Source organism: Epinephelus fuscoguttatus, linkage group LG7, assembly GCF_011397635.1.
Source record: "Epinephelus fuscoguttatus linkage group LG7, E.fuscoguttatus.final_Chr_v1".
Lineage (NCBI taxonomy): Eukaryota > Metazoa > Chordata > Actinopteri > Perciformes > Serranidae > Epinephelus > Epinephelus fuscoguttatus.
This window is the reverse complement of record NC_064758.1, coordinates 10271213-10289263: the sequence shown is the minus strand read 5'-3', so window position 1 is coordinate 10289263 and position 18051 is coordinate 10271213. Positions and strand designations below refer to the sequence as shown.

Here is an 18051-nt window from a genome sequence, read left to right as displayed (position 1 = left end):
AGAATTGTTATCAGTCTCAGCACTTGTCTTGAACCACTTTCCTGCCATAAACCCTGACGTAACATATTATCATTCCTGTAATTTCTGTTCAATCCAGGGTGTCGACCTGATTGGGCAGAAGCAGAGGCAACTCGATGCCAGCATGCTCGACATCTAGCAGGTTGACAGCGTCCGTAGCAGTGGCAGGGGGGTGCATGGGGTCAGAGGCCAGGGGAGATGGGGGGCTGCTGGCGATGTTGGGCTCTCCTGAGTTGCGAAGAGAGAGGGAGAGCGCTGGTGAGGGTCTTCTGGGTGACTGCGAGGAACAGCAGGGCAAGAGCTTTCCCAGAGCTCGCTTGAAGTCTCTCATGAACAGTGGGTAGATGATGGGGTTCATTGTGCTGTTGCAGTAGCCCAGCCAGGTGATGGCGTCAAAGAGCGCGAGGGGGACACACTCACACACTGCCTGAATGAAGACGGTGGAAAGTATTGCAGGCATTAAAGCATCACAATAATTTATGGTAAAATGTAAAATTAATTACAGAAAAAAAGGAAATAAATCAGGAAAAATAAATACAGAGAACAGACAAAAGCACTAAATACATAGTCTCATAACATTAAAGGAGCAATGTGTAAGATGTAGAGTGGGATTTAGTGGCATCTAGTGGTGAGGATTGTGGATTGCAACCAGCTGAAATTTCTCCCAATTAGAATTCCTTAAGTATTCATTTTTCAGGGGTTTTTACCAGGAGCCGAAATATCTGCAGATGTTTCTTCCTTTCCAAAACAAGTAAACTAGGTGATTTAAACTAGTAAAAATACTGAAGAAAGCAGTTGCACAGTACAAATCACTGTTTCTACCACACCGTTTGGCACGTCACAGATGGGCCATTAGCCCAGAGCCTGCTATCTGTCCTTCCTTTTTTTTTCTCTGATAACTGTATGTGTGCTCACCCTTTTTCTGATCCAGACGTTCAGGAGGTTTTTACTGTGAGCGGAATCTTTTTCACTCAAAAAAAAAAAAAAAAAAAAAACCAGACTCAGTGATTTAAACTGCTAAAGACACTGAGTAAAGCTGTTTCACGTCACAAAATCAGTGTTCTCAGACGCTGCTCATTGCAGAGAGGCTTTTAAATATGGTGGCTGACACGAAAACATTAATGGCTGTATCAATAGCCAGTGTTTTTTTGTCAGTTCTGTAGAAATACAGAGCAACTGTAGAAACATGGCGGTGGTGCAACATGGTGATCTCTGTGGACAAGGACCCACTGCTATTGTAGACGGCTCATTCTGAGGTAACGAAAACATGACGACTCTTATTTTTAGGTGATTATACACAACAACATACGTATTATATTAGATTTCATTTCTGCCAATATATCCCTAAATTCTACACAATGGCCCTTTAAAATCCCCCTCAAGAGTGTTTGACCCATAGCAGCACTATGAAGCGATGTTTTTGCGAGAGAAGATCAGATGTAAATATGCAAAATTTAAAATATTCAAAAACACTGGCTTTGCAAATGTTTTATAAGGAAGGAAATGCATTCAACGCATTTGTCCAACCTCAAGGACACACAATGTACATATAAAAACTTTACAGGCCACCTCTAATTATAATATAGAGAGAGATTTAAATAGATAAAGAAATAAGTACAGACAGATCTATTTATCTATTTGGTTATTGTCCACTGATGTATTTATTTAACTTTTTTGTTTTTGCAAAATGTATATTTATTAATTCTAAATTTATGGTGCACGTTTATTTATTTATTAACTTCCATCAAATAATAAAGCTTAATTTACTGTAAATTATTGCCCACTCATTGATCTATGCCTTTTGACAGCATATATATGTATTTATTTTTGGCTTAGTGTGCACATTTATTTCTAATTTATTGCCCATGTAATTATTTATTTATTTATTAAATCTTTTTACATTCTGTGTTCCTAGGAACTAATAAAAAAACAAGTTATTTATGGTACTGCTCTAAAATAAATAAACACAAAATACATATATATACACATATATAGTATTTATGTATTGCCCATTAATTCAGCACGCATTTATTTACTTTTCCTGTACCTTCTGGGCCTCTATGAATTTGGAATAGCTGAATCTTAAAATTTAAATAATAAAAAAAGACATCATTTCTTTTTTCAGATTTTCTTTCTCACTTCTCAGATAGGCTGTCCATCATTCTTTGTTTCTATCAACATGGGCATCTAATTTTCTCTGAGTAGAACTTAAATACATTTGCGTCTGCCTGTCAAAAACACAGATCTTGAGCAGAACCACTAGGTTTAAAGGAGGACAGTGAAGGAGGAGACAGCTGTTAGAGGAGCGCTTCCAATACTATCAAGATGAGACAGGGAGGCGGTGGGAATAGGACAGAAAGGAGGGGTGAGTTTCACACACCACATTGGGTGTGAAAAGGAAGGAGCGCGCAGACACAGTCAAGTCTCTGTGCTCTATGTTATGCAGGGGAGAAGCGAGAGGGCACAGATGGGAAATCAAAATGACTGGATCATTGAAAGCTTGAGAAACAGGACAAGTGTCATTACCAATTTAGATTAAGCTGTTTTTTGACATTCATTTACTCTCGCCGAGGTTTTTCATGGCCTACAATGTTTGCTCAGTAAGCACCAAGTGTGTGATTAGTCTAATCAAATCAAAATCAACAACCTAAAAAGAATGGCAATTATAAACGTTACTGTGGTGTGTTGTTTTCTGGGTTTTGGAATGAGTCAGCCGCACGAAGCTGAAATGCCAATCTATTTCCTCGTTGGATAGCTTGGCAAGGCTGTGACGCCAAGGCTGGCCAATACAAAAATAGACCGGTATCCAAGTGTTTTTTTTTTCTTTCTTCTTTCTTTCTTTTGCATTAATTTCACACTGTTTTGGTGCCCACCACACATAAATTTGTGAGAGAACTGACAAAACACTGAATCACCCAGATATATGGAATAAGAGAGCTAGTCCAAAAAAAGACAAATAACCCTCAAACTTCTTAAATGGTGAGGTTAATTGTCACAAATCAGAGAACACTCAGCTGTCAGTGTAGGTATAGGCAGCCTGAATAGACTGAAACTATTCGCTCCTCCAGCTCATCCGATTATGTATCTGACATCATCAAACTGATGGACGCTAATATCTAATGCATGTTTTTCATTTTGATTGACTGCATTTTTGTGTCATATCTGTGTTAGAGGTAGTGTCTGGTCCCTCTACTGACCTGAGCCATGTTGGTGATGAAAAAGGGGAGCCAAGCGCTGAAGAAGAGTCCCAGGAGGACTCCCAGTGTCAGACTGGCCTTCAGTGCCCTCCGACCCTGCCTGTGAGCCAGACCACGCTCACTGTTCACTGATGGCTGTGGACAGTAGAGAACAATAGAAAGAGTCAGTCCTAGAACTATATAGAAATACACAAAAATAAATTTCCCTTGCCTACATTAGTATATTGGAAAAGCTTTTCTAGGTACCTCTTCATGGCCACTTTGACAAATGAACTGCATTATGGTAATTCTTTTTTGCCTCTTTAGTTATTGGTTTGCTTGAAACTGTCCAGTTTTAATCAAGTTAATGCACTAAATTAAAGGAATTATCTGTCATTTTGAAAATTGCGCTTATTTGTTTTCTTGCTGAGAGTTGGATGTGAACATCAATATCACCCATATATCTGCATCATAAATACAAAGCAAGAGAAAGCATCCACTTAGCTTAGCACAAAGACTGGGAGAACAGGAAGTAACAACTAGCCTAGCTCGGTCACGATCCACCTATAGAACCTCTAAAGCTTACTGATTAACACTTTATATATTATTTGTTTAAAAGTAAAGTATACAAAGTTTGATTTTACAAGGATTCATGTGCTAACACAATTTCTTTGGTGCCAGAGCCACACTACCTTTTCTCACCTGCCTCAAGTCCTTCTGCTAAGCTAAGCTAATCCTCTGCAGGAACAAGTCCTGCCCATCCAGAAATAAGTCGGCATGTTTGCATTTCCGGTTCCCTCACTCGAAGTCCATGAGGTTTTTTCATTTCTTTCTTTCTTTTTTTGGTTAGATGTCTGAAATAAGGTCAGTGGTTAACACATTTTAGGACATAAGATATGTCAGTAAATACCCCGCTCCTGAACTGTGAAGCTTTTTATTTGCATAAAAAAGGCGGATGCTAATAAGTGGCTGAATGAGACTATCAAATGTCATCATGCCAAACATGATTTGACAGCCTCGTTGTGGTGGTGATGTTAAAGTCATGTGACTGTGGTGTAGATTGTTTATAGCCTAACGTTTGCTTTTTACCTCTGGCGATTTCATTTACACTTCAAAAATAATATAAGTGGTTTTCGTTTGTGAAGATTATCATGTATTATAAATTCTTGTTTGCCACAGATCTCATTTTCTGCAATAATCCAGAATGTTTACTTTCAAGTTGGCTTCCAAAAAACACCACACAAACGTTAAGAGTGGTATTAGTCTTTTCAGCTCTCAACAAGAAAGCACATTTCTCAATATTCCCAAAACAATTCCTTTAAAATTCTGATGAAACACAAATATTTGATGTTTTAATTTATTTATTTTTTTTACATTCATTAAAGAATATTTATATCAAAAATATCTTAAAAACATTTGACAAATGTCCCAGTTATTACATACTTATGATGTGCAACCACTGTGGAAATTGTAATTCTCAAAAAAGATCAAATATGTTAATCTTGGAGGAGCTGTGTATAAAACGATGCACAAGACATCTAGAATATTTCCATTTGCTGGAATGGTGCATCTATAAAAGCTTTGTATATTACACATAGTGTCAAGGTCGCTTGGCTTTTATGTGGAGATGGGACAAGTTTATACAGAATATGTATGGTGAAGGATTCAATGAGATGATTTTATAGCCACTTAATGGGAAAAATCAGAAAACTGAATGTCAAGAGGTTACGATTCACCTGACAATTTCAACTGACTGTTCTGGTGTGTGTGCATGTGTTTGTGCGTGTGGTTTTACTGCAGGCAAATGTGACAGACTATGTGTCTGTGATCTGATACAGACAGAGGCAACGCATCTGATACACTATCTGTATTTTTCTCTCCAAGATTTACACCTCTTCCCTTTCACCAAATCTCCACTTTTCTTCCATAAATGAAGAGCAAAACATTTTCAACTCTATATCATACACTAATCTCAGCATAACAGTAGACTGCACCTCTTCTGATTCTTTTTCACAGCCTGATAATGATGAATTAGGTTTAGGTATATGCCATGTCAACAGACAAATTTATTACCGAATAGCCTGTTTGGATAGGCTGTAAACTTCCACTTTGTTCAACACGAAGTAGTTTGCACAAAACACAAAAACAGTTTGGTCCAAGTCAGTCATACTTTTAGGTATAACTCCAAACTAGGTCAGCTCCAAGGTACTTTTACAATTAAGCACATCGGTTAGGCTTTCAAGCAGCGTTCTTGAATTTAATTATCAACCATAAAATTAACATCTTCAGGTTTATAATTGCTGCACTTAGATGATATTGAACTTAGGAGTGGATTTCAACAGTATAATTGGCAGTTTAGGGGAATGGCATGAGACATAAATATGAAAAGTATTATGTAAAACTTGTCAAGGAAAAGTGATGTTGGAAAACTTACAATAGATGGACAACTGTAATTTGGTTATTATCTTTGTGCCACCTGCTCCACTCACAGAATCAACCTTTTCAACTCCTACTCTCAATAACGTCTGCTCTACTGAAAGGCCATTCTACTATTTTAGCATCATTGCAGATTTTTCATCAGGCATTTAAGTTTTGCGTAGAAATTGTTAAGAGCCACATGTGAGCACCTAAAAGAATGTATGCCCTTGCCTACCGGTACATTTTGTGACACAGGAGGTTCCTGGTGACTGCAGTCATCTCCATCCTGCTGAGCTTGCCCTGCTGCAACCCCAGGTGAAGGAGGCCTAGAAGGTTCCCCTAGAGAGGGATGTGGGTGTGGTGGGTGGCTCAGCGCTGCGACCCTTTTGGCCTGCCTCCGCGCTGCCAGGAGGATCCGACAATAAGTGAAGCAAATGGCGCTGGAGGGCAAAAAGAAGGTGAGTACAGATGCTACCAGTGCAAAGGGCAGTGTGACCCGCAGGCGGCACTGGGAGGAGAGGCCCGACGGTGACAGCTGAAAGTAGGCTGCTGGGTCCACTGTGTCAGAGTAAGAGCTGATGTTGCTACTGCTGACACCAGGAACCGATGAGTTTCCACTCCAACGACCTAAGCTGTGCCATTTCATCTCAATGGGCAGGAAGGAGGCCAATGCCGCCAACCCCCAAGCAGCTCCTACCAGGAGCAACGCCCGAGGTGGGGTCATCCTCTGCTTGTAGCGCAGCGGTGAGATGATGAAGAGGTAGCGGTCCAGGCTGATCACACACAGGTTGAGGATGGACGCGCTGCAGCACATGACGTCAAAGCAGAGCCAAATGGGGCAAAAGGCAGGCCACAGCACCCAGGCCCCACACAGAACATTGAGCATGGCTGGGGGCATGACCACCAGGGCCACCATTAGGTCAGACAGGAACAGAGACACCAGGAAGCAATTTGAGGTACAACGCAAAGAGCGATGGGCAAACACCACAGCGATAAGCAACATGTTGCCACAGACCGTCATGAGGATGATGACAGTCAGCATGAAGGCCAACAACCACGGGCCGCTGCCAGTGATGTTCCAAGCGCTGCTGGTGGGAGAGCTGCTGTTGTAGCTTCTTACGGAGCCAGACATGTGAGAGTCAGCCATGGTTTTGGCTTGGCAACAATCAATGAACCAGTTTCTGAAGGCTCCTCTTCAAGCACCACCAGATGTTTCACACCTTAACCAGTTCTCCTTTGCAGCCAAAGCTCTCACTTTTGAGACATTGTTGAATAAAAAGAAGCTGATGAGGTCTTGTGTTGAGAAGCCATCCAACCCCGTCCCTGTCAAGGTTAATCGGACTGCTCTCCATGGGTAAATATCTCCATCTCCTTTTGGCAGGAATACATCCAGGTGCCCTGGGCTTACTTCCACTGCCACCAGTACAATGAGCAAAATTACTAACACAGTTTCACTCATCTCTCCATCCTGACCAGCATGTCCCTGCCACATCCACAGCTAAGAGCAAGAATGAGCCATTCGACTGCTGACAGAGGATTTCGAAGCAGCATGTCACAATGATGACAGTCAGTGGAGGAGGGCACACGGAGAGATAAGCTCGACCAGGCATGCAAGAGCTGTGCCGTTGACAGGAACTACTGAAGATGAAGAGAACAAGGACCAATTCTCTGAATTGTACCTCACCTCACAGAAGTGGAATTGTACGGCTTCCGCAAGTCCTTTGCTGAGCTGGAGCTCTGCTCCCTTTCACAAGTCCTTTTCTTCTGGGAAACGGCACACAGAAAACGACACAAAATTGTGAAGCAGTCATTTGTAAGCAATGCTCTGTTCATAAGTGCTCTGCAGGTACCATGGTCCTTGTAACGCTGCCTTTATATCCCTCGCTCCTGTTAATCCCTGTGTCGGCCACTCCAGCGCGCCTCCCAGCCAGAGCGCACAGCTTCTGAGAGGGAGCGTGTCAAAGCATTGAGCTGTTAATGCATAACCATGCACAATCACAGCCAAGAAATGCTAATTCTTCAACATAGGAATTAGTGTGGGTGATCTTTTTCCATGTTTGGTTGTGGTGTTTTTAACTACTGAGATACAACTATTATGGCATTTTTAAGCCATTATAAATATTATATGTGACTGTTTTTTCTTTAAAGGTGGAATTTCTCTGATTGTATATTCTACTTGCTTTTTGTTTTCACTGTATGCATACAATTTATAGACATAGTGTCAGATCTAATAAAGTAGCAGTAGTAGCACGGTCCCTGTAAAAAGAAGTCACCCTCTCTGACATTCTCATTTTTTACACACATCACAGCAGATGCAAGTAAGCTTTTTTATTCTGCAGTCCATGCCATGGAAAAATTGTATCCTTTTCTATTCAGTAACCTTGTCTCAGATTTGATTCATCCTCTTTTGACCAAATGATGTCTTTGTTGACAACTGCTATCCCGTGATAGCCATATAATGCTCAGTGGTGTAGTGGAGGAAACACACAGGTATACAGGATGTACCCACCTTTTTCCTAACCTTTTTACATTATATCCAGCAATCAGTCAAAAAGCCACTGGAATATATACACATATATATATCAGGTATATCAACTTCCTCCTCAGTTACCTACACATCTACCTTGTAGTAAACCCACCTGATCAGCTACCACTAGGGGGTGGGGAAGAGTGAAGGCATGGCATTCCTGGTACAATTGTTGGACCTCCTAACATTACTATCTTTAAGAGGTTGTGGTGCGCTCATTTTAGGGCTAGCTTAAAGGTAGTGGTATCTTGTGAAACTAGATAACCTAAGGCATCAGTTGCTACCAACCATTTCAACATAACTTGTCCGGAAGAGGGTTAAAACACGCACCAAAGTTAGGCTCAATTTTGGTGAGGGAACAAGTGGTGTGGCCATTTTAAGAGAGGTCCTTTAAACTCTCACCTTAAGATATTTAAATAAAATTGGGTTCTGTTGGTACACACTAGCTAGGCTTGTTCTTAATGAATGTTTTGTTCTTTACAATCAATGTACTCCTTCAAATTAATGCTGTATATTTGTCCCTTTAAGGAAAAGTACAACCAGCCCGTTTGAAGAACAAGGAATCGCCTAACTTGTACGGATACATAACACATTAAAACAGGATTACTGAAGTACTCAAAATGCCAGTTGTACCAGTATCAATCTAGGTACATCAGATAACATCCAACATAAACTGTAAAATGAGAAACCAAAGTATATCAGTATGTAATTCCTTAACTCTCCATACTGACACAGTTTTCAACTAGCCCATATACTTCAACAGCATAATCTAATTCCTAAAATTTAATTATGACTTATTGTTTAATTAAGGTGCATCAGACTACAGGGCATGGATACTTATGCAATCTATTCTTATACATTTTGTAATTGTCCTTCATTTACATAAATTTGTGAAGCTTTGTCATACATTTTCCATTTGTTTCTTTTCTGTTGTCAGTGTCAAATAGTCTGAATGTATGAATGTATTCATATTCCATTCTAATGACTCAGAAAACAAAGTCACTTCACCTTGTTCCTACATGATTCTCCAGAGGATAATTATTCACAACAGGGGCACTAGCATTCAAAATAACATAAAACGAAGCATTCGCAGGGTAAAATTGTCGGCACTCAAGCATTTCAATAGCCTTGTCAAATACTAAACATAATATGCAAAGCTCTCTATCTTCATGCCCCCTCAGAACTGACTAATCTCCTCCATCACTACACCCCTGTCATCAGCCACATCAGATCAGCTGCTGCCAACCTTCTGACCCCCCTCTCACCCACACTGAGCCCACCGCCTTCTGGGACAGCGTTTGCATTGCTCTCCCCACCTTCCTCCACGACACCATTTCAGAAAATTACTCCCACTCGCATTCAGAAATAAACTGAAAATGCACCTTTTCAAGGCTGCATTAACACTTGACTCCTATCACTCCCTCAAGTACCAATACTGCTTGAAGCGTTTGAATCTAGCTGCTGTAATTCATTTGATTACTCTTTTTTTTTTGTATCACTTATGTCCAGCTGCGTTTAGATGGTTTTCATCCATTAGAAAGAATTTGAGGAAGAATGACTCAATGGGGAATCATTTTTGTTGTCATGATTATTTTATTAAATACACACAGACTGTCCTAATCAGGCACATACAAATCATACAGAGTCATACTAGGGTGGATCGTTCAACAGGGAGACAAGGATCTAACTGTAGAACAGTGCAAATGGTGACTCTCCCACAGACAAAATAAAAAGAACAATTAAAAAAAAAAAAAAAAAGACAGTCCCTCGATGACTTGCAGCTATTGCTCCTGTCAAAGAAAATAGAAATCAGTTACATAAATCTTGATTTACATACGCAATGACACACAGTTGTTATTCTGAGTTAGAGAGAAGGAATTATTGCTGTATCTTACTGGGTCCATGTGTGTTTTATTGCACAAACAAACCTTTTCACTTCTGTGCTGCAAATAATGTGACCTCAGGTCGTTCTGACAGTTGGCATATGCCATGCCAAGTCCCGTTCCTGAGCCGAATGAAATCGGCCAAGTGTGCCCTGCAAATGAAACAGGTACTTCATCTCTCGTCAAGCACGTCAGTGTTATTAAAAACATACCGGAGATGGCGTGTGAAAATCATTTTCACACTCTTGTTGTGACACCTTGTCTGTCTTTTTTCCCCTCCTGTACTTAATTTTCATATTCACATGCTCCTTTCTGTGCTTTTGAGGGTGGGAGTTGTTGCTGCTCTCCTCATAATAAGAGCATTAAATATTGAATAATAACTTGTTCAGTTAGATAAGACTGTTATTTGACAAAAAACACTCCAAAGACTGCGTAAAATAAAGTGTTTTGCTGCTGGCTGTATAGCAGACAACTGCTTGTACATGCTGCAGTAGCTAGAGAGCATCACTCCTGGCTCTTGTCTTCCTGTCAAGGACCTCTAGGCTACCGTAAATAAAAGGTTCAGGATGCAGTGCAGAAACAAGCCATTGCAACTACTTACGTTTAAAGAACAGAACAGAGAACACGATTCCTAGCCCCAATCCTGTGCCTGAAAAAGAGCAGGGAAACACAGCTACATTAAGACATGGTTGACAATAAAAATTTACTGGCCTGTTTCATTTACAGAATTTGCTTAATCTTTATTTATTTATTAGGAGCTATGAGCAGTCTCATGCTGTCTCTCATTTAAGTTCATTAACATTATGTATTGTAGGGGGTATGTTGCCATGGCACACCATGCTTTGTTGCTTTGCAATGCACTGCTTTCTGATGCACATGGCAATAAACTTGAAACTTTAAATTTGTATCTGTGCTCTAATACAACAGGTAGGATGGAGGGGGAGGTGACGTTAAAGTGTGGTCCATATATGTTTTTCTGAAAGTGGTTTAATAGTGTAATGTCACTTCCTGTCACTGTTTGAAAGAACACCTGTGGTCTTTGCACACAGCCTCCTTAAAACAAAGTGAGCCAGGCAGGTACCTCACTGCCGTAGCTGATGCTGCCTGTGTCACCACTGCATCCCACCAAACTCCATTCAAACATGTGACAAATCTATGGTGCTGTGCTTATTAGAAGTACGTACATGACTGGAGGCTGTATAGCAAGATTAAAATATCTATGGGCTATAATACCTGTGATTCAGGAAAAATACTTTGCTTTAATGAAGAAACGCAACTATACACAGCTCCCTATGTGACGTTAACGTCAGATAAGTCCGTCCTGTTAAATTGTGAAGTTGTAAGCCGAGAAAATAGAAAAGTTTACATGGTAATAAAATAAATGCTTTGTATGTATGCCGAATTCAGGAGTGGGCAATACTGTTTCGTAAAATGTCTTGCTTGTTGTCTTAGGAAAGGTGCACGTTTCGATAAAGCGAGATAGCATCAAATTGTCGTTTTATGAATGGCGCTTCCACTTAGGCTCTTTCCAACAGTAAAGTCTATGGGACCGCAAATATTAAGGAGTACCGATAGTTATAGTCTATGATGAAAGTCTACAATTCACCCTACCTTAACCCGTTAAAATAAAGAAGTAACAGACATCTAACTGGTCATTCACTTGTCCTTTACAAGCCCTTTAGGCTAGCTAGTTAGCCTCTCGCCCAGTCAATGACAGCAGTGGACTACTGTAAAACCTGCAGCTTATTTTGTCCTGTTTCGGGGACATTACAATGTCATTACACGCGGAAGACTTTGGGATATTTACCGAATTTAATGGCACTGTCTGCCAGGCACCGGTCCCACTTTTTCCCCAGCTCCTTTTCAGACATGCTGAACATTAGCTTCTCCCAGAAGTGTCAAATGCAGCTCTGGTGCTGCTTTCACGTGCTGTCGGAAATGTAGTATCATACAATTTGAACACAGGGAGGACAGGACAAGGTGAAGCAGATTTTATGCCTCCAGAGCTACAAAAGTCTTACTTCGTCGGCTCGGTGTCGTTGATACAATATATGTGGGGAGGAAAAAAAAAAATCATAAACAGGTGGGCGCTCGTTTAGCCTTTTTTACATGAACGCAGCATTACGCCACTCTTGCAAACCTCGCGATGGATTAAAACCAACGCAGCTTAATGTCGCCATCCTGCGGTAAAGAATAAAACAATATTTCCGCTTCATTCATGCCACACAATATAATCAGTGTGTGTAGGTGTGTGTTACAGGTTTTATGTATTTAGGCTAGTGATGATAATAGAGCTTTCAAAGAGGCTAACCAGTTTGGAAAATAGTTAAGTATAGCTCTGTCTGAGCTTTTAATGGCAGTGGAGCAGACACTGCGATGTGACGTCATGTGTGCTACAAAATACATCTATTAACATGTGGCAGGTTCCTATTATCTGTGGCTTTATTGTCCATTTACAATGTGGATATAGTCTTTTTATGTTATTTAATGCCCCTTAAACCTTGAAAAGTGACAGCAGTGTAGACGTGAGTGAATAAGTCACATTTTCAGTAACTGTAATAGCACTAATAACTGACACGAAAAATCTCTCAGTATACTGTAGGCTATTGCCCTGATATAAAATTGGAGATTACTGAGCTACAAAAATTGATTTAGTGAAATTCTGACTTGAATGATCCTCCTTACAAGTGCAATAGAAAGAAAAGAATATCGAGAAATACTAGCTGCTGAGTTCTTTAAAAGTAATTTTCCAGTTTTGATCAGTGAGATTATTTTGTTATATAAGTGAACTGAAACTTTGTGATGAAGCCATGAAGGTATGACAACATATTCTACAATGTAAAACTTTATGTAACAAATTACATATATTTGTCCAACATCTCAGTCCATAATCTCCAATAGGTGTTCAGCTGATGCCCTGATGAAGGCCAGTGAGCATGGCCGAAACATGTTGGTGATTTTAATGTTCATCATGAACTAGCCATTTAATAAAGGCTTTTTAACTTTTACACCAGAGAAGAGTTGCCTTGGTTTTTGTTTTTTTCAAGCTGTGCTACATTTCCTGACCAAAGAGCACCTTCCTGGATACCATGATACTGCAACCCACATGAGCGCTTCATCTGCTGTTGTCTTCAGGTGTTCAGCTGAGTTGAGATCTGGTGACCAATCATTTTTATACATAACACAGAGCATGATTGGATGTTAACTGCTTAATTGTACCATGCAATGCACCTATGTTTTCTTCATTCATGTATTTAGATCATCCTTTAATTTGTCACCCCTCTGTATGTTGTGGCAAAGGAAAAAAACAGAGGTAGTTTTTTTTATTGCAAATTTATTTTAAAGTTTCTGAATGAAATTTTGTTTGACACAAATCAGTACACTGTCATGAAGTCATTACAGCATGTTCACCTTATTAACACTGATTTCCTGAGATGACAATATACAATTTCTGACACATAACAGTGTGCAAACATCTGATTACACAAAAACTTGGCATGTTCTGAAATTGTTACCATTAAATAAAGACGTGCCATCAGCTGGGACACCTCTGCATCCAAATCTGAAAACTACAAAACTGGTGTTTAACACACAGAATCAAAGTACTAAACATGGAAATCATGTTATATATGAATTCTACAAACAGACCGACAAACGTATCAAATTCATTAAATGACAGACAATCACATACAAATGATCCACTGTCACTCCTCAGCAGGCAAACTCTGTGAAACAGCCAAAATTCATCTGGTTGGCAGAGTGATTATCAAGCACAGCCTCTTAAAATGGTGCAGACTACAAGTTGGCTTCTTAATGGACTTCAAGTGAACTCATAGTAGGGGTGATTATGAGTATTTTACACATTGTGAGTGTGTGTGTGTGTGTGTGTGTGTGTGTGTGTGTGTGTGAACAGCAAAGGGGCACCAAAGAGGTAGAAACTGTGTCCTTGAAGAGTAAATCTATCTTTGGCCAAAAACAAAATAAATCCCCTTTGCTTTTACTGCCTTACACGTGTCTTTACTCCCACTGAATTCTTGCTCATGTGCTAGTGATTACCAAGACACCTCATCAAAAGTCACAGGTGATGCAAAATTCACTCCAACATGACTGCAGTTATAATACACATACTGTAAATGTGAAAACAAGTGCTACCATCCAGATGTACCTGCAGGTAAACGCATCTGATAGCCTTTGCTACAAAGATGTTGTGGTTTGATTGCATTCCATCTTATGTAAAAAAAAAAATATATATATATAATAATGTGATGAAAAGTAGAGAGATCATCAACCCTGTGTCTCGGTCCTGAAGGACCACAGTTCACACTGAAGCTGTTCTGGTCACTCGTAGGACTCTGGCTGAGGGGACTGTTGTTGTGCTGCTGCTGCTGCTGCTGCGGGCTGGCTGGTCTCCTCTTTCGCTGTCTTTACAGAACTCTTGCTAATGGCTAAGAGGTCTCGCAGCTCCTTGTTCTCAATCTGTACAAGACAGGATAACCATACATTCAAGGGAAAATGTCCAGATTTTAAGAGTCAAATGGTCAGTCATTCCACAATATATATCATTACATATTTTCTCACTCATATCTAGAGGTATTTTGGAAGGCAGATGCTGAAACTTTTGGTTTAGTAAGTCTAGGTTGAGATATCTCTCTCTGGGATTTCTGCCGCCACTCCAACACAACTGAGGTGAATAGAGTTATATTGGTGGAGCTTACAGCCTTGAAAACTTTACAATGTCCTACATTTGCATCCATTTTGAGAAATAATGTCTCTGATACTGTGAATAATCTACATACTGTGAACCATTATCACTGGAACTACTTTTTATTGTAAATGTCATTTTTCAATACTATGAGTGCCACAAACATAATTCCATTCAACTGAATATACAAGACGGCAGTAAACATCTCAGAGATGGATGTCATAAAACCAAAATCATCTACAGACTACACATCACTAGAAATGAAACTGCAATTACCGCCTCATAGTTGTAAACCTCTGCGAACCAGCCAAGCTACAATTTACATCCATGTCTGTCCAGACTCATATGTAGCCATGACAGTAGACAAAGCTTCAAATATGGATGTTGCTGCAAAGAAGCTATATATTCTAAAACATGGATGCTTCACACACATCTTCAACTCAGCAGCATGGAAGATCTATACAATCAGCACAGTGTCAAGATGGACAGGACATCCAAGATTGGTGTCCCCAATTCAGTATCTGACCAAATGTCTCCACTTCTATTCCTGAATTGTGGCGTTGAATAATGGCTAGAAAGAATTATGATGTTACAATGAAGGTGATCTTTGACCTTTTGGATATAAAATGGCATCACTTCATCATTTAATCCTATTAGACATTTGTGTAAAATTTTGCCATAATTAGGGAATGAATTCTGTTATGGCCAAAACCATGTTTTGTGAGGTCACAGTGACCTTGACCTTTGACCGCCAAATTCTAATCAGTTCATTCTTGAATCCAAGTGGACCTGTGTACCAAATTTAACGCAAGTCCTTCGTGGAGTTCCTGGGATATCTCATTCACCAAAATGACACAGACAACCCAATAACATAATGCTTCCAGTCATGGCTGTCACCAGAACCGAGGCATGAAAACATCTACAGTCATTCCTGATTCTACTGAAGCACTGTGCTCACCTCTAGCTGAGCAAGCCTCTCTCGAACAGAGCAGTAGTGCTGATCATCCACCTGCACTGCTCTTCTCATCACCTGGCCCATCTCGCATATCCGCTCCACCTGGCTCTGCACTTCCTGGAGAACAGTTTGAAAACAAAACGTTTCCCAAAGTCAGTGCATTTTAAACTGCACGACCATTAATTTGGAACCCTAAGCTACAAATGACAGAGAATTGTAAAATGTGAAGACAGTCAGTGTACTTTTGCGTGGTTCTCGTGGAGACTGAGCACAGGCTTGGTGTCCAGCTCCTTCTTTGCCATCATCAGCTGGAGCATCTGCTTGCGATATCGACCCATGATCAACTCTAGCGCGTACTGGTGTTCTTCAAGAGATAACCATAGTTCTGCAGAGACAGTAATAAAGAGGGTTAGCCAAGATATAAAGCACCAGCCGTACAATCAACCAAACAGAGTGGTGTCTTTTAACCTTTATTCTCCTGCTGTAGCTCCTTGATTTGAGTGTTTTCCTGAGTCAGAAGGACATGAGGCTTGTATTTTGTCAGCTCCTGAATCTCTGAAGTGTCTTCTGTGTGCTGAGAAGAGAGAGCCGCATAGAGCAGTGAAGATAAATGATAATGATTACAAAGATATGTTGCTTTGTTTTAATATTAAATCAACCATGACATAATGAAATGTATAAACTGTAAAATCACAGTGTCAGCATATTACACACTGAAAAACACCTTAATTCAAAAGTGGTATAGTGATGCTACAATAGAGTATCATTGAAGCTACTGATTCAATGATACTCTGTTGTAGCAAAACTACCACAAAAATATGAATTGTTTCCATGACATTCACAACATCTAATTGTTGTAAGTCTCCTTTTCACCAAGGTCAGATCGAACTGGTTAGCCAGCAATTTTTTCTTTGCATTTTTTAAAAGCAAATAAACACCTAAACAAGCAAAATACAACTAGAAGTGTAAGAAAATTACAAATAAAAACATTGTATCAATATTTGAATATATATGTCATACAAGATATAAAATTAAATCTGTATCAATCAATGTCATGCCAGCCAAACTCCATTCAACAACAAAGGAATGTAACGTTGTGGGTTATCTCAAAGAAACACATGCACAAAACATTGGAGCAAACGACTGTTGATTGATTTAAGGATTTTTAAGAAATTGGGCACAGAGGTTACCAAACACACGGCACCTCATTCCATCAGAATTTGCTTTTGGCATTAGTCCACTTTTCCCTTTATGTTCACAAGGGAAAATTGTGCGCACCATTTGTGTGTGTGTGTGTGTGTGTGTGTGTGTGTGTGTGTGCGCCATTGGGCAGTACAGCAGACGTGAATAAAATCTTAAAGAAACCGTGTTGGGGTGGTTCTGGTCCTTACCTTGTCTGGAGGAGCATTTCCCACCTCTCTCATGCTCTGCACTCTCTGGCTGAGGGCCCCGGACTGCTCTATCAGTCCCTCGGCAGCCGTGTCGTGCTCTTTCAGCCTCTCGAGAAGGGTCCGAGCATCGCCCAACACTTTTTCCAAAGTGCAGGCCATACTGGAAACTGACAACTCCTGTACAAACGAGCTAACGACACTTCACACTGCAGGCTCGATTCAAATTCCTCGCAGTCTTAGCTTACGTTGGATTTTAGCCTCAGTTAGCCGAGGCAGCTGCAATGATTTTGTAGCAACGTGTACAAACTATTGCGGGCCTTTGGAAATATTTCTCGATAGACAGAATAAGTACAGTACATAAAAATAAAAAAAGTGTCCCCCTGTTTGTTGTCAAGTATGTCGTTTCCGTGTGAGACTTAGTGTTAACGTCACTTCCGTTTCTTCTTCTTCTTTGCATATCACAAACTGCAAACCAAAGTCGAGAGAGGTGGCGCCATCTATTGGAGAGTTTATTTACAGTGGCATCCGTGAGATTGATAAACTGGGCCAAACAGACCAAGATCCTCAAATCAAAGTAACACAGCTGTACAGGAGGGAACAAAACTTTTCAAGAGTCCAACCTGGAGAGGAATAAAAGTTTAAATCAATTAACTTGACTTTTTTCCCCATAAGAAATTCTTAACAAGTAATTAATCATGGTCTTTAATTAATGTAGTTATCAACACGTTTTCTGTACCCCCAAAAGTGTTATCAAACCAGAGGGTGTGTTCGTTTACTTGCTTTTTTTTTTTAAACTTTCCCTTCTTTTATATTGTGGGAGATTATTTTAATCCAGTTCATGTCTTACATAGAATTGACGATATACCATGTTAAGTCAGGTTGCTGTGTAAATTCCTTTCTCATCTCACAGCACCACACATACAACTATAGTAGGTTATAAGAAAGAATGCATTCAGCATTTTGACTATATTCTTATTTATA

The 18051-nt window shown here is 40.0% G+C and overlaps 3 protein-coding genes across 3 annotated transcripts; all 3 read right to left on the bottom strand.

Annotated features, from left to right (window-relative positions):
* Positions 1–85: 85 nt before the first annotated feature.
* htr6 (5-hydroxytryptamine (serotonin) receptor 6) lies at positions 86–7420 on the bottom strand. The gene is made up of 3 exons (XM_049581541.1): positions 5848–7420; positions 3216–3350; positions 86–445 (listed from the first exon to the last, which is right to left on the bottom strand). Exons 1-3 carry the CDS (start codon positions 6757–6759, stop codon positions 89–91), a joined length of 1404 nt encoding a protein of 467 aa, XP_049437498.1. The 5' UTR covers positions 6760–7420; the 3' UTR covers positions 86–88.
* Positions 7421–9709: 2289 nt separating this feature from the next.
* Positions 9710–11965, bottom strand: micos10 (mitochondrial contact site and cristae organizing system subunit 10). The gene is made up of 4 exons (XM_049580862.1): positions 11830–11965; positions 10624–10671; positions 10068–10174; positions 9710–9929 (listed from the first exon to the last, which is right to left on the bottom strand). Exons 1-4 carry the CDS (start codon positions 11900–11902, stop codon positions 9921–9923), a joined length of 237 nt encoding a protein of 78 aa, XP_049436819.1. The 5' UTR covers positions 11903–11965; the 3' UTR covers positions 9710–9920.
* A 1389-nt stretch (positions 11966–13354) lies between these two features.
* On the bottom strand, positions 13355–17503 carry sike1 (suppressor of IKBKE 1). The gene is made up of 5 exons (XM_049582148.1): positions 17071–17503; positions 16148–16253; positions 15922–16064; positions 15683–15796; positions 13355–14498 (listed from the first exon to the last, which is right to left on the bottom strand). Exons 1-5 carry the CDS (start codon positions 17227–17229, stop codon positions 14361–14363), a joined length of 660 nt encoding a protein of 219 aa, XP_049438105.1. The 5' UTR covers positions 17230–17503; the 3' UTR covers positions 13355–14360.
* Positions 17504–18051: the final 548 nt, after the last annotated feature.